The 25,210-nt window shown below is 38.1% G+C and overlaps 1 protein-coding gene across 1 annotated transcript in view; it reads left to right on the plus strand.

Annotated features, from left to right (window-relative positions):
- Positions 1-18,292, plus strand: part of CPSF1 (cleavage and polyadenylation specificity factor subunit 1) — an 89,919-nt gene extending 71,627 nt beyond the window's left edge. Inside the window, exons 19-27 of the mRNA XM_067094115.1 lie at positions 605-790; positions 4,369-4,458; positions 5,189-5,316; positions 5,614-5,797; positions 6,439-6,615; positions 7,128-7,321; positions 9,408-9,595; positions 9,817-10,057; positions 16,427-18,292. Coding sequence (XP_066950216.1) covers positions 605-790; positions 4,369-4,458; positions 5,189-5,316; positions 5,614-5,797; positions 6,439-6,615; positions 7,128-7,321; positions 9,408-9,595; positions 9,817-10,025 — 1,356 coding nt within the window. The 3' untranslated portion in view covers positions 10,026-10,057; positions 16,427-18,292. The remainder of the gene's footprint in view (positions 1-604; positions 791-4,368; positions 4,459-5,188; positions 5,317-5,613; positions 5,798-6,438; positions 6,616-7,127; positions 7,322-9,407; positions 9,596-9,816; positions 10,058-16,426) is intronic.
- Positions 18,293-25,210: the final 6,918 nt, after the last annotated feature.

A 25,210-nucleotide genomic window follows, 5' to 3' on the forward strand; every position in this document is an offset into this window, starting at 1 on the left:
CATTTTTTATAGTATTGATTGGTTGACTAGTTGCATGTTATCTGGTGTCAAACTACCAAGGCCATTGGTACTTATTTTTTGTTTTTCTTAATATTAATACTGTAGTGATATGATCATGTGGCAGATTCTCTTTGGTACTGCCAATGTTTATTATAGTTGCAATGGTGTGGTTTAGATGAAAAAATAATTGTATAAATGGCAAGTTTGAAAAAAAATATTTTTTGTCCCTTCACCCCAGACAGCTGTATTGCAGTAAGTGGTTCTTATGGTAACAATAATACATTAACCACACCCTCAGGGCTGTGTCCCCACTACAGTAAAATGTCATAAACACACATTAGCAACTTATAACAAACATTAAAAACAAGTCAACAGCTCTGAGAGGATAACAAATTTTGGCAAATGCTGGATAATTGTATAAAGTGAAGCATTTGTTAGGACTACCAGTAAGCTGTTGATTTGTATTCAACTTGTTTATGATGTCAGTTGCTTTTATGTGTCTACAACATGTGTTTCTGCAATGTGGATGCACCCTCAGTTGCCAATTACATAGCCAGGTGGACCACATAGATGTTGTTTTTAGCCATCAAATTTTTCTTTTCAGGAATCCTTACGAATTTGTCTGCTTCCAACAATATTGTCCTATGATGCTCCTTGGCCAGTGAGGAAGGTGCCTTTGAGATGTACACCTCACTTTATTGTTCATCATTTGGAAACAAAGACCTACTGTGTTGTAACTTCTAACTCAGATCCCACTCTGAAGATTTGGAAATTTAATGGGGATGACAAGGTAAGTTCAGAACCTCATGCATCTAAGATTTCACTGCACAGGCAGTCCCCGGTTATTGGTGGGGTTCCATTTCTGAGGGTGTGATGGTGTGATGATAAGCAAAAATCGCCGCTAACCGAAAATCGGCGATTTCGGCGATTTTCAGTTATCGGCACCTCTGTTAGTGCCAATATCCAATTATCGCACCGATAAGCAGAAATGGGCGATTTTCGTCACTAGACAAGCCCCATGAAACCGGATCGCTGTTAACCGAGCCCGACCGTTAACCGGGGACTGCCTGTACAGGCAGTCCCCAGTTATCGGCGGGGTTCCGTTCCCGACAGCATGACAACAACCAAAAATCGCCGCTAACTGAAAATCGGCGATAATAGCACTGATCCCCGGTTAGCGGCTCCGATAACCGGTTAGTGGCGCCGATAACCGGTGATCAGTGCCAATAACTGGTTATCAGCGACGAAAATCTGGTTATCGTCGTCGCTAGACAAGCGCCGTAAAACCGGATCGCCAGTAACCGAGGCTGCTGATAACCAGGGACTGCCTGTATTGGTGAAACAGTGTTATGAAAGATATAAGAATTAATTTAATTTGTAGAGTATTGTATTTTATTCTTATCTCTGTTTTTATTAAAGTGAAATTAAATTAATTTATTTTTTAATAGAAATATCAGACTATGCATGTACTGTTAGTGTGATATCTTTTGAATATGATAATACTTTTTATTTATTACACCTTGTTAAACTGTAATTCCTTAAAGCATTAATTTTATTTCTTTTTTTCCAAGCCAGTTCATATGCTTGATTATCTATTTATCCAAAAATTCATGTTATATTATTCGTCCCTCACCCATTTTATTGTTACATATATTTTTCTATAATTTTTTTATTTCATTTAGTGTTGCTGGAAAACAAAGTTGTTCAGTATGCCAATGATGCAGCACTTGTGGGTGTAGTAAAGTCTCCACTTATGGAGTGAAGTCGCCACTTATGAAAAATGAAGGTGCCCTTAGTCTCAGACATGGCATGGACTGGATTATTGGCTGGTGTAGTCAGAGGAGTATGAGGCTGAACTCCAGTAAAACAAAAACCCTGTTGATTAGTAGATCTCGTATTGATTTTCCACCCCATCCTCACCTTCAGGTGGCTGGGACTCTGCCAAGGAGTCTGAAGCTTTAACTATGCTTGGTGTAACTTTTGACTCATATCTCACTCTTGAGAAATATCTAATGAAAGTGTCAGAAAGTACTGCACAGAAGTTAGGTTTTGTACTTAAGGTCTCATATATCTATGACAGTAATAAAATCAGTGCAACCTGTTTTTGGTAATTTGGCCTTCCTTTACTAGAATACTGTTCTCCAGTATGGATGTCTGCTTCTGCTTAGACAGATTGGTTTATGGTGGTAGGTTTCTATTTCCTAACAGTAGCAGTTGTGACTTTTCAGTTTTTCATAAGTTGTCTTTTAACAGATCTTTCACATTCACAATTGATCCCTGATCCTCATTTCCTGCTGATAGCAACCAGATTTACTGAACAGCAACACCAATATGCAGTAAATGTGCCTCACTGTCAAACTTCTCAGTTCCCAGGGTCATTTAATCCTCACACCGGTGGACTGTGGAACAGTCTCCCTGAGGATGTTGGGCAGTTGGAATCTCAAAAGTTCAAGTGAAGATGTAGTGCTACAATTTACTTACATTTTTATATATTTATTTAATTTATTTTTTCTTTTCTAATAACTGATCTCTTCGTTGTGTATGTCTCATTGCCTTTTGTTACTTCTTTCAAATAAACACCATGTTCTTTGGAAGCGTGAATTTCAAGTCAGTGGTCCTGTGAGCTTGTTCCATATGAATAGATTTCATCTTCTAAATAATAATAATAATAAAAAGCTTTGATTATGAAGACTTGGTCTCCTGTGTCATTGTAAAGAAGGAAATAACATAAGATAGTTTTAGAGTACTGATGACCATTTACAAAGGACATCCTTGGAGATGCTTTGTATTACAAAGTAACATCTTTGTATTAAGTTTTCACTAATCTAAAAAAGAAAAAAATTCTCTGCCCATACTGTCCTTTCCCCAGACTGAGAAAGAACAGACCTAAGTAAGAGAGTCAAACAAAACAATCTGCCCCCTAGCAAGTGGATTTGATGCTTAAGTGTTTGCATCAACATAATGGGATACCACCATTACTACTTGGTGAAAGACTGTAGCGTCTATTCTAAAAAAAGAGCTTAAAAAATGATAAACAAATTGTATCCCATTAGTGAACACATTACAGATTGTCCCCTACTTATGATGAGGTTATGTTCTAAGAGATTTTTGAGCATCCTTAACTTTGCAATCCAGCACCAATATTAACCCAGTACTTTATCGTAGATATAATGCATTTCAATAAATCACTGTATCATGGTGTGGAAAGCAAGTCTTGATTACAAATTAAACATATACCTACCACAACCTGCTGACTTGGACGGTGAAAGTTAATTTTGATCAGTTTGGAGTTGATTGTGTTGACAGGCATAAGAAAGGTTTCATGGGTTGGCATGAGAAGTTCTTTGGGTTGCTGTAAGATATGGGACCGGTCAAGGATTTTCAGACCAAGGTAAAAAAAAAGCTTCCCTCCATCTTTGCAAATGTTCTCCATGTGAAAAATTCCAAGATTATTCTTAAAGGTACAAATGTTTTCCTCCATTTTTGCAAATGTTCTCCATGCAAAAAATTCCAAGATTATCCTTTCTCTTGCCAAGGGATGTGCTCTTAAAAGCATTTACTATGATGCAGGTGTTGAGTATTTTTTTTCCACCATTACAACATTTTATTCACATTTTGCATGATCTTTATTGATTTTAATTCCGTAGGAATTTATATAGCCAACAAGTTAATGATACAGATTGTTGGAGATGCTATTCACCTTTCACCACTTTCTTTTTTAGGTGTGTCTTTTGTTCATAGCTGATGATTACTTAGCTTCACTGTCACCAGCTTACCATTTAGTTTTCTATTTTAATCCTAACTTATTTGGCAAGTGTAAGTGATATTGTTAGGACCATGGCAAGTGAGGATTAGAATAGCCTTTGTCACAGTTATTACATATAATATTTGATAACCTTAATCTAATGACTACATCTTAGGAAGCATGAACTTTCAGTTTCCATAGATCTAAAGTTAGAGGTACACATTACCAAATTTATGAACCTCCAGTATCATGTGCATGTTGTGCAACAATTCATTTGGGTTAGAATAGGATGTTCATATACTATATGGATTGTCTTTAAACACAGACCCCCCGTTGTACTTGGATTACCTTCCTGTTATCCCTTCTGATTGATTATATTGAGAATTTATTTGCTTCCCCCTTGCTAAGGTGCTTAATGAGCAAAAATTTAAGGAAAGGCAGAGAGCTCTCCCAGGTGATAGGGAGGTTAGTACAGTGTTTACTTGAGAGAGCAATTTGAGTTTTAATCATCTTTAGTTGAAACTCATGCTTATTTCTTCTTTTTGACCATCAAGCATGAAACAAGTTATGCTTATAAGAATCATTACAATTTCCTGAAATTCTTGTATTTGTTTCATTACCAGGAAGAAGTTTTGGAAGAAAGAGATGAGAGGTTTATAAGGGTTCAAGCACCAGTATTTTCAATACAGCTCTTTTCACCTGTTAATTGGCAGGTAAGTCTTGAGTAAAATAGCAGAAGCTTCTACATCTGTGTATGAACAAGCCATTAAACTTGTGCATAGCTTTTTCAACTATATCATTAATTACAGGGGTAATACAAATATAATTAGGTTGTGCATGTATGATAGCTTTAGCAACTATTGAAATATTAAAAGTCTTGTTTGTATTCAGGAAAAGAGAAAAAATTTAAAGTTGAGAAACAAGAAGTTGCTGATGACATCTGCATTCTTATTAATAACATTCACTATCACCACACCTTAATACTGTACTTAAAAAGTCATTAAACTAATAGGTTGGAAAACTATCCAGGTTTAAACTCATTTTTCCTTACAGACTTTATCTTAAATGAATTATAGAGAAGATAGAATGTTCTGTTTTTGATAAATTTTTAAGGAACAAGTGGTTCTGTTATGTATGAAAGAATATTTTTAATTATTTGTACACTAAATATGAATTTGAATCCAAAATTAAAGTCTATTAAATGAAGGCAAAGAAAACAGATAAAAGGAAAATGAGGAAAGTGTAAATTATGATGCCAAAAAGTTAATTCTGAGTTGCCACATTATAACTATACTTAGTTTTTTTTAATCTGGTCCTTTGGCAGATTGTAGATATATTAATACTTAAAAGTAGTTGTCTACTACCAAGGGTCTACAATGGTGTCATCACTTCCCCAAATATTTTTGCCATTGAAATGTAATAATGGAACTTTGTGTCTTTCAGATGATTCCAAATACAGATTATACTTTGGAACTTTGGGAACATATAACTTGTTGCAAGAATGTGATATTAGCATATGAAGGTGACAGATCAGGTTTAAGAGGATACATTGCATTAGGAACTACATTCTGGTAAGTTTCTGTCATTGTAGCATTCATGAGAGGATTTTTGTAATATCTTTATCCTTTTGTTAAATAGTCTATTATTGCAGTTACAAATTAGGTTCATAAAACCGTTGGTTTTCATTGCAATTACAAATTAGGTTCACAAAACAAATGAGTGTCAAAAATTCCATTTTGGTCTGTAATTTATTGACACTTCAGTACTTCCATGTTTTAATGTTTTACTGAGTTAATGAGAAAACTTGATACTTGAATGGATTATTTATATTAGTGAGTGAGAAAAACATGTTTTGTTTTTTACTTCAGCTTTGGTGAAGATATTACGTGTCGAGGACGAATCTTTATCTTTGATGTCATTGATGTTGTGCCAGAACCAGGTCAGCCTCTGACAAAGAACAGACTCAAACTTCTTTATGAAGGTGAACAAAAGGGTCCCGTCACAGCATTAGCACATTGTAGAGGCCTACTCGTATCAGCAATTGGACAGAAGGTAAACTATTCCAGTTGATAATACAAGATGAACTATGTTCAAAACCTCATTATGAATTTGGTTTAGAGGAATTGTGCCATTTATGATTTATATTATTGACTTTCTCTATTTTATAAAAATATTTTTTGCTGATAAACTATTTATTATCTGTTTTATTCATGCTTTCCCATATATTTTGTCAAGTAGTTAAGCGTTTACCTTAACTGTGTTAATAGACTCCTTCAAAACAGACAACATTAATATGCTAATAGTAACCGACAAGTGCATAAGTCATCAGAATGTCAAGCAATATTTGTAGCAATTGACTTACAGTCATGGCTACATCTTGAATTCTCCTTGCTAACAATAGGTCACATGTTAAGGGTTTCAGTGGTGGTGTGTTTAGTAATTTATGCCTGTCATATACTATTTATCTAAAAATATTATTTGCCATACTCTGAAAGTTTTGTTTTTTTGGTTAGTGTAAAATATGTATGTTCCATATAGTAAAGTTATTGCAAATCTTGCAATACCTTTGAGTTAATATTAGCTGCCACTCAGTTTCCAGTGTGGTGCCTCTGATCCTCTGAATTATGGCCGATTTAAGTAAATGTTACTGTTGCATTCATGCAATAGTATTAAGATGATTATCTTGTTTTCAGGTGTACATATGGCAGTTAAAAGATGCGGACTTGGTCGGAATAGCTTTCATTGACACCCAGATCTACATTCATCAACTCTTGTGCATCAAAAGCCTTATACTTGCTGCAGATATTTGTAAATCTGTCTTACTTTTGCGATTCCAGGAAGAAAACAGAACTCTCTCACTTGTGTCAAGGGTAACATGTTACTTTATATTAACCTGTAGGATATAAACCCTTTGCTAATTAATCAACTGATGTTCCTAAAGTGTTGTATTTATCACACTTTGATATATTATTCAGATAGGTTGATTATTATAGGTTTGCTTATTATTTTAAAATGGAATAATAAAATTTAAGGTAATGAAATGTAGCTCAATTAAAAATGCTAGTGTTTTCAGGTGTTCATTCTAGTAATTTTAACATACTATTTCCATGGCAGGTGTTAACACATTATCATCATTATTTTTCACCATATCTTATATAAAGAATATTTGTGTTATAATAAGTATTATTTTTGCCTCTTTCTTACGTCATAATTTGGTCAGATTGCTTTTAAAGGTCACATACTTTATAGCAAAATTTCAACTGACCTTTATCAAACTTTTTATTTTGTTTTCAGTTGAGGATGTGAAATTTAAAAATTTTGTAAGCTTCTTTAGTCTGCATTTGCAATAATAATATTCTATCTGTATTTTTTGTCTCTCCAGGATCTAAAACCCTTGCAAGTATATGGAATTCAGTTTCTGGTTGACAATACTACCTTGGCCTTCATTGCCGGAGATGCTGACAAAAATCTTGTTGTGTTCACTTACAACCCTGAATCTCATGAAAGTATGGGAGGAACTCGGTTAATTAGAAAGGGTGAATTCCACTTAGGTGCTCATGTCAATTCATTCTTCAGGTAGGTCTTCATATTTAATGACATACTGCAATTCAAGCGGGGGTTGTGCTTGCTGTGAAAAAAGGATTATTCTTGATGAGTTCTGTAAAAAGAGAATCTATACAGTATCGCTGTATCTTATATATAAGACTCCTGATGTAATGCTGTATCTAATGCATAAACCAGGCACCAAAAAACAATGAGATAACCATCTTTACTCAAAAGAGTAAACTACACACTATCAAAAGTCAGCACTGTAGGTTAGCAGATTTATCTTGCGTCATATACTTAGGTTATTTCATGAGAATAAAATAAACACTTAAGTAACTTGAAGAGTTCTGTACGTCAAGATTACATTATTATGATTTTTTGCTATGCTACCATTTTAGATGTTTATCTCTTGAATGCTAACTGTAAAGTACAGATTAGTTTATCAGGAACTATGTGGAATTGCTGTTCGCTGTAAAATATCTAGAACATATTCAAGTATGGGCTATAAAATAGGGTTTTTGTTACTTAACAGACTTTGTTATTTATCATAAAACCAGATCCCCAAAGCATCTGTGAAGTTGAGGTACTACTCTATTGCCAAAGAAAAAATAAACCAGACCCATCCAAATCTGTCTGTAAACTGTGAAAAAGCAAAATCAAAGTTAGCCTAAGCACCCCTTCATCTTCTTCCCCCACCCTGTTGCTGGGTACTGATTTCTTATAAACAGTTCTTAGTATACAAACAAAATTATTTCCATGGTTTACTGTAGGATGATTCATGTAAGCACTAAAACCTGTAAGCTTTTATCTAATAGTAATCATACTCATTTATATGAGGGTTAGGTCTTGTATTATAGGCCTATAAAATAAATTAATTTTCAAAGATATTTGTCAGCAAATTCATTGAAAGCACTTCCATGCAAGCATTTAGTTTATTTTCCTTAAGAATGAATTTCCAAACATTAATGAATATTTACACTTAATGCAATGTTAAGGATATAGTACAGTAATATTGTTCAAATGAACCAGAAATTTGAAATTGTGTTTTCAGTTAAATTTTAATTATTAAGTCTAAAACTTAATAGATATAAGGTAAAATACTTTGCTAAATATTTAGCTAAAAGCACTTGAACAGCAAAGAGCAAATTGCCATAGAGGTTATTCAGAGATAGCATAAGAGATTGAGAAGCATAGAAATTAATGGAAACTGGGTCTCACAGTAAGGGCTGTTTTTCTCTCTCACTTTACTTTTAAGTGAAAATTACTGCCTGACTTTTTTATTGAAGCATTTGAAGGTAACCAGATGAAAAAGGTGTTTTGGCTTATGATTATATCTTTGGCTAGCATGTTATAAAACTAAAAGATCAGGGCCCATCATTGGTCTGAATATTTTGAGGGCTTACGATATTTTTATTTGCTTCCATAATGTGGAATTATGTACTGTATATAGACTCAGATTAAGATTTGTATGTATAATTTATAAACTACTAATTGATTAGTGGTTCTTATTGAACCACTTATTTTCTAATCTTAAGTAGTATATCGAAGTAAATCTCAATATGTACAGCTGAATCACAAATCATGCATTACAGTACTGTCATTATTTTCATACAGTGGATACCTATATACATGGAACTATGTCTTTAAGATGGTGAATTGATAATGTTATTTTATTGGAAGTGTAATATTTGCCCATGCAAAATTGATCAGTATGTAGGAGACAATGGCATTGATGTCAACACAGTCATTTGTAAAAAATATATGACACTTTTTGCGGTAATGGAATCATGGATGCAGAGTTCTTTATTGACTAATCAAAACATGAAATTTTGTCAGATTGTGATATTAATATCAAGTTAATTTTGATTCTTATAAAAAATGTGTATCAGTGACAGCTCTGCTGTCATAACCTATATTGATTAGTTTTAGATTGATACTGCTGTAATTCATAATCATAAAGACAGTAATTAAAAAATATTCTGATAATTATTGTACAGTATAAGAATTTTGTTACTGATTCTTTCTGGAGAGCCATTTATAAAAATCTTATGAAAAAAAAGCAGATAAAAAAAAGCAGGTAACTATGCATGAATGTTTAATGTAATTTTCTCCTCAGAATTCGATGTAGAGTTGGAGATGTATCAAGTGATAAACGGGCTGGTCAGAACATAGAGAGAAAACACATAACCATGATGGCAACATTAGATGGTTCCATTGGTTACGTTTTACCTGTTAGTGAAAGAACATACCGAAGATTTTCAATGGTGTACAATCTCTTGGTTCAGCATCTTCCACATATCGGAGGTATGGTTTATGTATTTCATGAAGTTTTAATTTATCTAATTCATTTTATTTTCAGTGTAGATTTGATGATTTTTTGTCTTGTTATGAATCATATGTCATGTTGAATTAAAACTTCTTTCAAGAGTATGTTGTATGTCCTTAATATATTTTTCCTGCATTTTCAGTACTGAAATTTTGCGTGGTGTAAAATATTGTATTTTTTTTTTTTTTTCTTTAATTAGGTTTAAATCCAAAGGCTGCAAGAGCCTTCCAGAACAGATACAAATTAATAACAGGCCCTTCCCGAGCTGTTTTGGATGCTGAGCTCATCTGGTCCTTTCTTCATATGCCTGCTCCTGAAAAAATAGAGATTGCAAAGAAGATTGGAGCCAAAGTAGATGATATTGTAGAGGACTTGATGGAAATAGATCGCATGACAGCCCATTTTTAGATGCAGAACTTTAGTTTTATATATATGACAAAGTAAGTGATAACTTGATGATTTATGACATATTTTGTGTAGTGATTTGTATTGCTTATTTTTATAACTTCGGGATTTGTATTTCTACAGCATTACTAAACATAACATTTTCATTTTGGAATTAAGAGCATGCAACGGCTGTTTTTGCTTTATTGAGACACTTTTTCATATTTTCAAAGGTATATGCTATGGTATCAATCATCCTTGAGGAATGATTTCCAATGTATATCAACAATTGATTGGTCCTGGCGAGCTCTTATGTGCAGGATCTACAGGGCAGGACTGCTTTTTCGGATTTGTTCGTAGCCTGAGAGTTCCATGGACTTGAAAAGTCTGAACTCTCACCCAGGCAAGAATAAGTATCTGCAAGGGTAACAGATACAGCAGCAAGGTTGTTCTCATCTCAATAGGGGCAACCAGCTTGGCAGTTTCTGCTGTCCTTGGTCAGCTGTCGTCACCAGGGAGGCCGGGTTCTTCATGGGCGGTTTCTCTTTCTTCTTCCCTTCAATGCAAATTGAAGGGGCCCTGGTCTCCCCATTCCTTCCCTTCCTCTCTCAGAGAAGAGAGACAGGACTTGGCCTAGTGGTTAGACAACAGGTATTTCCTTTGGAGTGTCGTTACTATTTTCCCCTCCGAGATACTTTGTGCCTCGAGGCCTGCATTTCAATATCATGGAGCTTCGTAGCTCCATTTCTTCCCTTCCTCTCTCAAAGAAGAGAGGCAGGACTTAGCTTAATGGTTAGATGACAAGTATCTCTTTGGAGTGTTGTTACACACTTTCCCTCTGGAGATACTTTGTGCCTCATGGTATCAACCAGAAGGCAGTCACTTGTACTTCAAGAGGTTAGGTTGGGTACTTAACCTAACCTAGCCTAACCAGACTTAACCTGCACTTCAATATCCTGGAACTTCTTAGTTCTTCAAAAGCCTCAGGATCTGAGGATAGGTGCTCCATGGTGTTGTTGAGGAACACTACCACTGTAGTTCCATAGTTAACAAGAGAGGGAGCTAATGTCCTTTCATCTTCTCAACTGACAGTGCACTTGCATGGGTGTGCAGCAGCACACCCAGCACAGTGGTCAACCGAACACATTCCAGGCAAGATGGATGTATGGCAGAAAAGCTAGGTCACTAGGGTTGGTGTTAGGGACAGTTGGCCTCGGCACCACGACATTCCAAAGATTGTTCAACTTAGGAAAACAGCCAAGTTAGTCCTTCATTCTCAACACACCAAAGCTGTTTCTGTCCAGCTCTGTCATTCCGGACCATGGGCATAACAGCCAACTACCATACCACGTTAAAAGCACCACTTCTCGTCTGATCAGCAAAGTTTAGCAACGTTAGGTCTGGTCATTACTTAGATAGGTGTCTTCCCTGGGAACACCAGATGCTGTTGGCATCTATGAGACGCTTTCGCATCCATGGTAGAAGTCTTAGACTTACACCCTCCCATCTTTCTGCCTGATTTGCCAAGTGATCAACAGTGTATGATCATTCTGAATCTGAGGACCCTAAAGGCTACCAAGTGACCGAGAGGTTTTGCATTACCACTTAAGGACTTGACCTTCAGTACTGGGTGCCAACAACTCTGTTAGTTCCTGCTCGACCAAGAAGTGGTGCTCAAGAGCATCATTTCATTTGACCTTGTGTAATGATCAGACGGATGTATTCTACAGCTGACGTGGTGGACAACAGTACGTTCCGGGTGAGATTTCATAAGGTCACTGGCATTGGTCTGCCCCTTGCATTCAGGGAGAACCTGTCGGACAGGTACTAAGGTCGCATTAGACCACATTCACCTCCTTTTTACCTTCGGGACGTTGCCCATATATCTTTGGACTCTTTTTTTCCTCAGCTTCTGTGGTGGCTGCTGAACAGTCATGTAGTTCACCCAACTCTTGACGACAGGTAGCATCTCTTCCTCTCCCACTGGACAGAGGGACGGTTAGCAAGCCGTCATGTACTGGACAGGTGTGCATGCAGGTGTTCTAGATGACTGAGTATCCTATTTATAATCCAGCTCAGTTTAGATTAATAGATGCAACTCATACCCTCTCTCTACCAAGGGGAGAGAGGGACTGACAATGAACAAATCCGTTGGTTTTCTTCAGCTTTATTGTCACCAACAATATGGGTTCATCTAAGCCTTTCTGCAAATCAGTGATGCTACATCCCATTAATTCTAAAGGCCCAGGAGTCTGGCAGTTGAACATCACATGTGTTCAACAGATCAGAGTCGTGGGTCGCCTTCCTTTGCTCTTTCATGGTCAGGAAGAGAGGCCCAGGTGAGGCGAACTACCAGTCACTTCAGAGATTTGCTCAGAATTCTCCCACCAAGAAGTAAGTTGCCCACATGGAAAGACTTAGGGTTTGTATACGTGTAGGAACAAATGACAAATTGTTAAAGTAATTTGTATTTTTCCTAACATACAAACTTGAGGTCTTTACATAAATGGCCCACCTCTAGCCACCCCTCATTCTGCTACCTGGGCCAAAAGGTAAAGTGAATGCATGCCAATTGGATGGCGGGGCTTCCACCCCTACCAATAACCACCTTGTTTTTAGTAAAACGGCCAGCTCCAGTTTGTGCTGAAAGTTAATTCTATATGTAAAGACCTCAGGTTTGTTTGTTAAGAAAAATACAGATTACTTTGAAAATTTGTCATATCATGTAGAAATTAATATAGCCACTATGCTGCCTGTTAACCAGAGTTTACTGTTCAGGACCAGTGTAACATACAGAAATTATATGGTATATACAAGTTAGTGTGACATTCTTCATGCCTGTTTCATGTTGTATATGTGTGTTTGTGTTGTGTGTGTGTGTGGAAGGAATGTAGTTACAAGTGTTAGTAAGAATGCCTCTTATGGTCAAAGGGTTCTGGTAAATTAAATGGAGGAGGTCTTTATGTCAGTAGCCTCTCGGAATCTTCATCCATTAGACAAGATTGCTCATTATGATGGTGTCCTTTATCTTAGAATAGTAATCATGATTTACATTATTACTGGACACTATCCTGTTGAGCCATTTTCCATTAATCTGTTTCAGCAGCCAGCTATCATTGTGCCATTGTCTCTGAGCCTAAGAACTAATGCAGGCAGTGTGCAATGCAAATCATAATTAATCCACATCGGATTGAGGTGCATCTCTGTCCTCCAATAGAGCTTACACTCAAGCAACAGCTTTTGCACTAAAATGCTTGGATCCAACTAGACTCTAGGAAGATAACATCTGCTCATACAGTGTGTTTCTTATCCAACTTCCTTGTTAGATTGTTAATAAGGCTGTTTATGATTAATGGGTTCATAATCAACAAATGATGTTTCACAAAATAAAGCACCTTTTTCCATACAAACCCACTAACGCTTTGAGATTCTGATGACATCGAATTAAGTCACCCCCATCCCAACCCTTAAAATTCTGACACTCAAATGACATCACCAAAAATTTTTCAGCCAAGTGCAGCTTGTTATTTTATCTTTTTATTTTTGTTATTTTCCATTTTATATATCATGAAAATGAATTCACAGTGAACAATAAAAGAACAATATTAGTATGTTCTTATCCACTCAGGGAATGTTTTGCTGCAGACAAATTTTGGGACCCCTAAATATCAAGTGGCTAATTATAACTTGCAGTACCATCCTACTTCCCCATACTCTTTGTGGTTTAGGTTGGTGTGGAAGAATTATGTCTTGTGGGATGACAGAGCATGCTCTGAGCTTGTGGAGTAGGGTCTTTGTCTTTCAGGACTTAAAAAGTTGGGTCACAGGATAAGACTAACCATCAATCATGCCGCATTGAAAGTATCGCTTCTCATCCGATCAGTGGAGTTAGCAATAATTGGGTCAGGTCAGTACTTGGATAGGTGACCTCCTGGAACACCGGATTCTGTTGACGTCTAGGAGACATCTTTCACATACGTGGTTAGAAACATTGGGACTAGTCAGTACTTGGATAAGTGACCTCCTAGAAGCTTCAGATGCTGTTGATGCCTAGGAGACATCTTTTGCATCCATAATTCAAGTCTTGGGCTTACAACTTCCCGTTGTTCTGCCTGATTTGTCAGGAAGTCAATAGCACCTCCAGACTAAGTTCCGGCAACTTGTTTTTGGTTCCTACTCAGTCAAGAAGTGGTGTCTAGGAGCTCCACTTTATGTGGTTACATTCCCCCTGTGAGGAGTGGGAGATGTAAGCAGTAGCTGCTCCTGCTTCAATTACCAGTTGATCCACAACCTGAGAGGGTGAGAATGTTATGTGGACTTTAAGACAGTTTCAGGAGTCTCAGGGTCCAAATAGGCACTCCTTTGATGGCAATGACACCTAGTTAGTGCCATGGTTACACTATCCCTTCAAGAGATTTTTCATTCTTTTTCTGTCAAGAGTCTCAAGATCCAAAGATAGACACTTCTCGGTATGATAGCAACAACACCACGGTAGTGCCATGTTCAACAAAAGGTCTTTAGTGTTCTTTCATCTACTCTATTGCAGTGCATGTACACGAGTAGACAGAAGAGCATTCAGTACAGTGGCCAACAGACATCCCAAGCAAGATGGATGTAATTACAATTCATTCCCTAAAGTCAAGAGATAAGGACAGTTGATATTGGCACCTTGACTTCCGGAAATTCGTTCAACCTCTGAAGAAGATTGATCCTTCTTGTGTCAACTGACTGAAGTTGGCGCTGTGCTGTTTTGTCTTCTCACACCCTTGAATAAAGCAAGACATCTTTGGTATCCATTTACATCTGGAAGCTTACACTTTTCGCCATTCTGCATGTTTCGAAGGTGATCAGTGAGATGGATCATTCCACTTTTATGGTCCTGTGGTTTCAATGGCATTATGATATCTATGTTGCCTCCTTAAAGACTAGACTTTCAGCCCAATGCCATTGACTCGTTTGTTAGCTTTGAGCTGGCCAAGAAACGGTGTCCAAAATTGTCATTTCTCTGACTAGTGAGATGATCAAACGAGCATACCCCACAACTTCCTGGTGTACATCAGTATGTTTTTGGGCCAGATCTTTCAAGGCCAGGGGCATCGGTCTGTCCAGCACACTTAGGAAGAACCTGTCAGTCAAGTACTAGGATGAAATGTAATCGTGCAGATCACATTCACCTCGTTTTACCACAGGACATTGTCCATAGGTCCTTGGACTCCTTTTCCTTGGATCCTATGGTGGATGCTCAACAAGTCATGTAATTCACCCAGCTCTTGAGGGACAGGTTGCATCTCGCCTAAGTTTTGTGGCTGCAAGGAGAAGGTGTGTGTGGGACTGGCCTTTTCCCTTTCTTCTGTCTTCCTTCCTCTTCCGGTGGGCAAAGGAACAATGAATGAGCCGTAACATGCTGGATGGGTGTGCATGCAGGTGATCTAGGTGACTGAGTATCCTATCTATAATCTAGCTCCATTTGATGCAAATCCTTCCTTCTCTTTAGCAAGGGGAGAGAGGGGCTGACTATGAGCAAACCAGTTAGTTATTCTTAGCTTTATAGCCTCCGACACTGTGGGTTCATCCAAACCTTTTCGAATCAAGGATATTACATTCCTGCAACTCGAAATGCCCAGAAGTCTGATGGTTGAACATTTCTCTTGTTCAGTAGATCAGAGGTATGGTGTTCTTCCTTTGCCCTTTCATGACCAGGAAGAGGCTACCCAGATGAGCCAAACTACCAGTCATTTCAGAGATTTACTTAGAATCCTCCCTCCAAAAGTAAGTCTCCTATGTGTAAAGACCAAAGGTTTGTATTTGTTTAGGAACAAATAACAAATTTTTAAAGCAATTTGTATTTTTCCTAACATACAAACCTGAGGTCTTTACATAAATGGCCCACCTCTTACCACCCCTCATTCTCTTACCTGGGGCAAAAAGGTAAACTGCATAGAATTGAATGCACACCAACTTGGCTGGCATTCGGGTCGTTTCGGTGCAAATTGGGCGCCGTTTTTAGTACCAGCCCCTTGGGGATGTACGTAAAACATGAAATAATAATGGTAAACACCATGAACATAACGGTAAATACCATAAACATAACGTCTTACATTGTTTTGGATGTTACAGCCTAAAGTGACTTACGGCTGAAACGACCAGGACTGCTTGGTGGGCGGTGCTTTTGCCCCTATCATTGGTAGCTATTACCTTAACCACCTTGCAAAAGTTTAATGACCAGATTTCCAGTTTGCTGAAAGTTAATTCCATATATAAAGACCTCAGGTTTGTATGTTAGGAAAAATATAAATTACTTTGAAAATTTGTCATATTATATTACAGTTAACACTGTCCTCTTGGAACAGAAATGGAATCACATTGGTTGGGTGGATGGTGGTTTTATTATATAAACTTAAAACACTCGTATTTTGATATTTCAGACGGATGTTAGATGGCAGATGGGTCATACCAGTCAGCATTGCAGTATTGTCGAAGACATTATATTACTGTAAACCTATTCTGGGAGAATAATCACCTGTTTTATTGTAAATCTATTTTTTTGAGATTTGGAGAATATTTCCTCAGGATGTACTTTTCCTTTTACAGTGTATTACTTTTACCCCCTCCTTATGCCAAAATTATGTGATAATTTCAGAGTTTGGTCAGGCCTGCTTCATTTTATTTTAATTTCTTCCAACATTTAATGAGGCATTTTCTTCATTACTGTTTTGGTTTTCAATACATTTTTTAGTTTTTGAACCATTTTCTAAATCGGAATTACTCTTGATCAGTTCTTTTCCATTGAGTATTAACTTTACAGTTTCACAGCAAAAAATTAGTTCAAAGGACTCTTGAAAGCCAGATAAAATATACTGGAATCTATTTAGTGATGTTTTATTCTATTAGAATTATCTTTATTACAGGAGTCTTGTGAAAAATTTTGATTATTTTTAGTGTGTTGCACATTAAGCAACAAAGTATACTCTCAGGTAGTGTCTGATCAAACTCAAAAGTGGTACTGAAGGTTATGTGTGCGTGAAGAGTACAGTCTTGTTTTGTTATTACTGTATTTTAAATTCTCCAGTGAAGTGTAACAGGTGTACTAATGATAAATGTAAATTTAAAGGAAAGCTCAAGTGTTAAACAGTATGTAAAATGTGATTTTGTCCTTTTAGTCTTAAAATTATTCTTATTTTAGAGCACTTAGTCTGTACTGTATGTGTACATCACATGTGAGACTTTACTATTGTCTTTATACAGGTACTTGCTCTTATTTTGGTAAATTTTATGAAGTGCTGCATTGCCTTGATTCTTAATCTGGGACCTCATAGGTGGCACTCTTTATTCAGTATTTAAGGTTCTTTTTAGCATTCCCTGATGCTGTCTTCCTTTTACTTTGTCATCCATTCTCTCTAGTCTCTTCCTGCTCACCTGTCCAATTTCTGGGCCTTTTCTTATTCTAGTTGTTACAGCTTATTTGAAGACAAATCCCTTGGGTTAGCCCTGTGAGAGTTTTAAAATGAATTATCTGGATAATGTACTTCATAGTAATGAAATTTTATTCTTGGATTTTTACATATCAAGAGTTTGTTAGTAGATATTGATACCTGTACTTATATTAATTCAACTGAAACAGTGCAAAATAAAGTTATCGAGATAGAATTAAATTACAACCACCATATACGCAGTAAAATACAAGAAAACCTATTTATCAAAGAGAAGTATAATAATATCATTTATGGTGCCTTGTTGCATTGTACTTGTGTGCAAAGTAGGAACACTGGATTTACATCCTGAAGGAAGTCTTCAAGTTCAAAATTAAGGATTTCGTGTTGCTGCCATGATGCTGTTGCTGCTTTCCCTGGTTAGTGTCTCTTAGTGAATTTGTAATGACATTTTACTATGCAAAAAAATTTTATTTAAAGTTCGTGTTTACTTGAAAGCATCTGTTCAAGAGTACGAGATGTGAAAATGATAAAATTTAACGTCAGCAACTGGACAAATATGATATTTGACAATTGTTTGTTGTATGATTTAACCAGAAAGAACTGACATGATGAAGGAATTCAAGTTGCTGTCAGCGAGTTCTCAGGCAGTTCTTAATCAGAATTAATAGGATGGTCATGGTTAAGAGAAGGAAGGACATTATTTGAAATGTGGATAGAATTTTTTTTATGCAAAACTTTTTGTGTCCCATAGATTTAAACTTACTGTTAATAGAAAAGTAAATGTAATTGTAACTGGTAGCATACCACTTTGGATGACAGACTTATATATATATATTTATAATAAAAAGTAAAATGATATAGCTTTTATTCTTTTACATTATTGTTGTCAGTATTCTGATATATCTGTGAATAGATACCTCATAAAAATTCTCTTAGCAGAGTCAAATTGACCATCATGTGGCCAATTCTTTTCAGTTTTTGTTATATTAGTGTATTTCCTATTTTTTTATGACAGCCTGCAGTTTCTTCTTCAATTATTATATGCTCTTTTCATCATATTCTTCCAAAGTGTCCTCCATATTGCAAGTCCCTTGTCACTGCTTGGTGGAGCAGTACAAACCATATACAACCAAAATTTTTTTTGTTTAATAATGAAGTAATCTTATATACCATCAGTCTAATTTCTTACATCCCTCTTTGAGGTCTTGTTCTTGAACTTTAACATTGATCTCATTCTTCTCTTTGCTATGTGCTGTTCTTACACTATATATTTTGGACATCAGGCATACTTTACCACCTTCTGATTGTGACTCCATGTCTGTCCTCTTCCTGGAAATTTGTCTTGATTGCCAGAGCAGAAGCAAACTACATTGTCTCACTCCTTTCCTGTGGAACTTTGCCTTGTCAGGGATTCTTCCAGGCCCGGTGGTCCCCTCAACACTTGGGTTTTTCATGGAATGAACCTCAGGGTTCACATATTAGTCCACATCATCCTATTGCTTGCCTTTTCCCCTGTTACAGATAACATGCTTTGGACTAGAAAGCTTGCATGTCTTGTGTTGTCCTCCAAGTTGCTTCCCCTTGCTGGCAGGGGGAATACAGTTTCCTGGAAGTGGCTGAGTTCTGTCCTCTATAAGAGGACTGGTCAGTCTGCAGCTAGGAGCGACTTTGAGAGAAGGGAATTTCTTTCTCTTCAACTGAAGCAGTAATCATGGCTTTGTTCCAGGCTGTGTCTAGGTTAGACTTGAGGCTAAACATAATTGCAGCCTTTCCCTTTTCTGGCATCTCTTCCGAGTGGAGGTTGTTTAGAGTTGGGTGGAATGGTGTTGATCTAATGGTGTGATAGTGTCTACAGCTTTCTTTCCGGAAAGATTTCCTACAAGTGATCTCGAACTACTAAACGGTTAAATCAGGGATATCTCTACTCTTATCAAAGCATAAGGTTGAGGTGGCAGTGAAGAAGAGAGTAACTGGCATTCAGGACCATGCAGTGTCCCTTAGGATTCCTCCCGGACACATACTAGGGCATTGTAGGTAATCCTTTGGAGATGGCTGCGTTATTGAAGTCAGGATTTGGGAGAGGTCAGGAGACTTCCTAGCCCTTTCACCCAAACCTGTCCTGGCCTTGGCCAAGAAGGGCCAGAATAGGAAGAAAGGAGGATGTTGCCGAGATGTGTTCCTCCTTTCCCGTGGCAGAAGTTGTAGGATGCTTTAAACATCAGTAGACAACTTGGTGTAGAACCATGGCTAATCTGCATCCTTCAGAATCAGTACAGACTAACCATAAAGGATCTTCCTGCTCCTTCTCTCTCACAGACTGATCCTGCTTCTTGCTTATTCTGTAGACTCATCAAAATCTCATGCTTTGTCAATGAAGGTGCAGCAGAAGGGAACACTGGAAGTCATCGGCAATTATCTTCTTATACTTGATCACTCTTAGTGAAAAAGTTGTTAGGACGTTGGCAGCCATTCATTGATCTTCCTCCACTGAATGATTTTGTATGTCAGACTCCGTTCAAGATGGAAACTCCACGCTCGGAGTTGAAATTAAAGCCTTGCTGATGCAGTTTCTCTAAAGGAATATTGTTTGTCAGCTAGCACAGTATTAGGTTGAGGTGAAGGGGCTAGTCATCTGTGTCTTTGGGAATGAAATACTTCTGTGGATAATAATGGCAGGAGGAGTAGCTTCCCAATCTGCTGGCTGTGAGGGAAATGGTTGATCCACAGATCAGCAAGTTCACCTCTGCCAAAACACCTTGGAAGAGCTCAGACCAGGGTAGCCTTACCAATTAACTCACTTCCGAGGTGGAACCCACTACCTGCTCCAAAAAAGAGATCACTGGTAAACTAAAGTAAAGGCCACCTCCTGAGATCATTAAGCTCACAAATGAGGGAAATGACCTCTTGGAACCATTGCTCTAGGTCCAAGGGTAAGATTTCAGAAATGGCAGGGCCCTCTGAAGTCTTGTTCTGCTGAGTATGTAGGAGATAGATTTATCCTGTTGCAGGAGGAATTGTAGGTCTGGAAGCCACTCCTGTTCATGCAGGTTGGTCTTCTCAGAAGGAGAAGCTCTGGGAGTCGGGGAAGGGGATGGTCACGGGAGAATGTTCTGGGAGGATTCAGCGTGGGGGGGTCTGCTAGATGAAGCAGCCCACTTAGACTTCTTCCTCCTCCTCCCATAATGTACTCATTGTGGGGAAGACCATGCAGCAGATTCAGGATAGGGAATCATGAGTGTACTTTTTGCCTCTGCAAGAAATATACACTGAGTGCAGATCCCACAACCTTCACAATAGCACTTGGATGAATAAATCACAAACTCAGTATGAGAATCAAGCAAAGGAATTGCCAGCACATGTAAAAAGAGTGAATGCAAGAAGTAAATCTGCACTATATCACTGCCAGATAGACAATGATAATATCTGCCGGTGAGAATGGGCATCCCAAATCCAACCAAGTACCCTGTAGGGGTTAGTGCCGCCAGTGCACCTCACGTGAGGCACTGTAAGCACCTAAGGTTTTTTGCAGCCTCCCTTCAGCCCCTAGCTGCAACCACTTTCATTTCTTCTACTATACCCCCATTCATCCTCTCTCCTAACAATGTTTTCCTCCAGTTACACCTTTAAAAAATTTTACTCTCAATTTCCCTTTCAGTGCTGAATGACATCATAGGTCCTTTGGCCTTTGACTAAATTTTATATTCCATTCGATTCCATTCTGCCTAAGTACCACCCTTGCTTAGTCACTACACTGCTGGTCCAGTACATGCACAGAAGGACACTGTATATGTGAAAGGCATAGTATTTGTATAGCTAGGAAAAATACAAATTAATTTTAAAATATGGCATTTCATTAGGTCTAGAGGATTTATATTTTCAAGTATCCACCCATCCAGACTCTGGGAAATACCTCCATTTCATCTGTAACAGGGCAACCTACTAGTTCAGAGAGCTTTGCTTTGGCCTAACAACTACCCCTCAGGTGAGTGTTAACACTGGTGTCAATTTGGATCCACTTAGTGATCTATCTGTTACAATACCTCAGTGCTTGGCTGATCATAGCATCCTTAGAGGTGCAGTTGCTACAGGTCTGAGATTGGCTGATCTCATTTTGCCACAATCTGAGATTGTGGTAAACTGGGAGAAGTCCAAACTCATCCCCAAACAGCAGACAGAATATCTAGGTACTGTATATTGATCAAAACAGCAGTGGCAAGGGCCCATCCTGTGGACAGTCACCTCAACAAACTCATGGAGGTTTCAATGCAGTTACTATCTTAACAAGAACAAACTGTTATGCAGTGTTTTGGCAAGTCCTGATGGTTTGCCTGTCATCTCTGAAGAAACTCCATGTGCAAATGCTTTACTGTCATGCATCATTGATCCTCGATGACAGGAACCTTGTTGGAGTTTTGCTAGACGTCTTCCCCCCTCCCCACCACCACCAGACATGTTCTGTTCTCAAAAGTATTGAAATAGGGATGGGTGTGCGGACTCAAGAGGATTCTCAGCTGCACATCTATTTTGTAGAGATGGGTGTGGTACTACTAGTGATGCAAGCCTTACAAGAGCAGCTGAAAGGATGTTTGGTAGTGCTGATGAGCAATAACAAAACCGTAGTGTTATATGTAAACAAACTGGGGCACAGTCTCCCTGCCCCCATGTGTGCTGGCAAAGAAAGTGGACAAGTGAGCATTTCACCATGCCATCAAACTGTCAACCAGGTAATTCCAGGATGTCAGAATTCTCTAGCCAACTAGCATTGTCAGGGAAATATTGCAGGGATGCAGTGGTTCCTTTACCTGTAGTGGACAGGCTGTTCAAGGCTTTGGGAAATCTGGTGATCAACCTGTTCAGCACATGACTATTCACAAGGCTCCCAGTGTTCTGCTCACCATTACTGTACCCTTGGGCTGAGATGGAGGAAGTCTTCCAACAGCCTTGGGACAACCTCCACACATGCCTTCCCACCGTTCTGCCAGTTCACACCAGGTGAACAACCAAGTGCTAGTCACTCCCAGTCTTTGGATGACCCTGGTGGCTTCTCACTGATTTGCAAGTCAGGTGGTACCTGGATTTTCTGTCCCTACCTGTCGAGGCACTGCTTGTCAACCAGACCTGCTCTGTTACCACCAGTTCATACAGGTGTTCGTGCTTCATGCCTGAAGACTATGCAGAATCTCCTGTAAGGGAAAAATTTTTGTGTATAGTTGCAAAGGAAATGTTAGGTTCCTTCAGAAAATCTGCAGCAGGCATTCACCAGGCAAAATGAGCCATCTTCTGTGATCAGTGTCAGTCAAGGAGTATCCCTCCAGTTGGAGCCACTATTCTGCAGTTTTCTGTAATAATCTTCTCTCAGTGTCTGCAGTAAGGGTTACCACATTACCATTTCCCAAGTCTTCTGTCTCAAGAGCATAGATTTTTTGGCCTCAGCAGAGAGCTGCGAACAGTCTTGCCCTTCTCATGAACTTCAACCTTGGAGTAAGATATAACTCTTGTCCTTCACAATCTCTTCCAGGTGCCTTGGAAACCCCAGAGGGAAGCTTTGGATGGAGTTGTTGCATTCAAGATCATCATCTTACCAGCATTGGCATTGGTGTAACTCTTTTCTTACTTAATGCAATGCTCAGAGGAATGAGGATTGCTCTCATATTCCTCTCTTCCAGAGTTCATGGCATAAGTGCAGAGCCTTTCTTTCCCTAACAAGAGATACAAGTCTTTTTTCAATCCGCTCCCTCCAAGACTTTATGGATGATGATGAAGATAAGATGATGTTTCCAGTGTGACCTGTTTGGTACTACCTGCATGGAACTTGGCACCTCAGACCTGAGTGTGAGTGCCTATATGATTGTACTAGTAGGCACAGGAAAGAAATATCCAAGAACACTGATCTCGTTCTGGCTTTGGGAGTCGACACACAGTCTTTTGAATTGTCAGAAATGAATGCCAACCAAACATCAGTTTCATAGGTACTTAAGGCATGTTTCTGACAGCACCAGGAAACCTTCACCTTTTTCTAACTATGAGATGTTGCTCATAAGTCTTCCGACGTATTCTCTTGAGAACCTGTTGTGGTCCAGAATGTTGTGTAGCTACCTAGGTCCATTTGGACATGATAGCATCTTGCATGAGGTTACATTAGCGAATGGTTGGATGAATGAAAGGTTACTGTTACTCTTTCTCGCTTTCTATCTTCCTCAAATAATGAGCCTGGTCAGCTCATTGTTTGAGCTGATCAGACTAGATGCAGGTGAGTTACTCAACAGAGCCTCCTGTATCTGACTCTTAATTCTGTAGTCAAAAACTTAGGATAACAATTCTTACTGAAAATCACAGCATTCCCAACTACCTGTAGTATGTTCCTCTATCCTAAAAAAAAGATAAACCAGTGCTAAAATTTCACCATATTATTACCTCTGTGAAATTAGGCTGGTCATGTTCTTCTGTAGCCTTCTTATTGGGACAATTTTTGGCCATTTTTGCCTTGCTTGTAGAAAGGCCGTATTGCGTAAATGTCCTCATAATGTAATTTTCTTGCTTATTCGTCAGTTACTTTGCAGTAGGCAGTCCTCGGGGTTATGTCAGACTCTGGTTACGTCGTTCCGAGTTTGCATCGCTTTTCAAATATATTAATAAAAAAATTGGTTCCGGGTTACAGCAGATGTTCTGAGGTTATCATCGTCTTACGCCACGACGGAACAGTAAAAGTACATACTGTACAGCTACAATATAAAGTCGAAATTTGGAGGTTTTTGGTTGCACAGCACATCCGAATGCAAGTAAAATCCTGTACAGTACACACTGAGGATTAAAGGTAAGGCTTTCATCACTTTATTTCTCATTTTTATACATTTTTATTGCACGTTCTGGGTTACATCATTTTCTGGGTTGCAGTGCAGCGTCAGAATGGAACCCCCAACGTAACCCAGGGCTGCCTGTACAGTAAACTGCATTTTACCAATCAAGTTTGAAGGAAAAGTCCAGTTGGCACCCTAAAAACACCCAAGGCTAGCTTTGCTATTCAGACAATTTTTGGCCATTTTTGCCTTGCTTGTAACAAGGCAGTATTTTAAGCAAATATTGCAAGTTTCCATACTTATTTGTGTATTGCTTTGCAATAAAATCCATTTTTACAAGTTTGAAGGAAATTGACCCCCATAAAACAGCCAAGGCTAGCTTTGCTATTCACACAATTTTGTAGTCTTTTTACAGTATGGCCTTACTACAAGTAAATGCCTATCTATTGCAATTTAGTATGAATATTCACCAATTGCATTTTTTTCCAGTTTGAAGGAAAATTCAGGTTGGCCTCCAAAAATGCCCCTTGCTATTGAGTATTTTGCAATGTAGCTGTCTTGCAAGCAAATGTCTACATGTTGCAATTTTTGCATGCATATTCATCAATTGCTTTTTATCCAGTTTGAAGGAAACTCTGGTTGACCCCCGAAAAACCAATGCTATTGTCTGCAACATAGCCATAATGCAAACTATTGTCCATATAATGCATTTGCCAATCATATTTATCAGTTGCTTTGTTTGTAACAGACTGCATTTTATCCTGTTTGAGTCCAGTTGATCCATGAAAAAACAACTAGGCTATGCTGTACAGGCCATTTTTTAGCCATTTTGTAATATGACTGTATTGCAAGCAAATGCCCATCTATTGTAATTTTGTATGCATATTTGCCAATTGCTTAGCATTTGACTGATCAATTGACTAGAGATTATCTGTCATCACATTACCAGGGTCACTGATATGAACTCAGTAGCCTTTAT

The sequence above is a fragment of the Macrobrachium rosenbergii genome, chromosome 4 (assembly GCF_040412425.1).
Source record: "Macrobrachium rosenbergii isolate ZJJX-2024 chromosome 4, ASM4041242v1, whole genome shotgun sequence".
NCBI lineage: Eukaryota > Metazoa > Arthropoda > Malacostraca > Decapoda > Palaemonidae > Macrobrachium > Macrobrachium rosenbergii.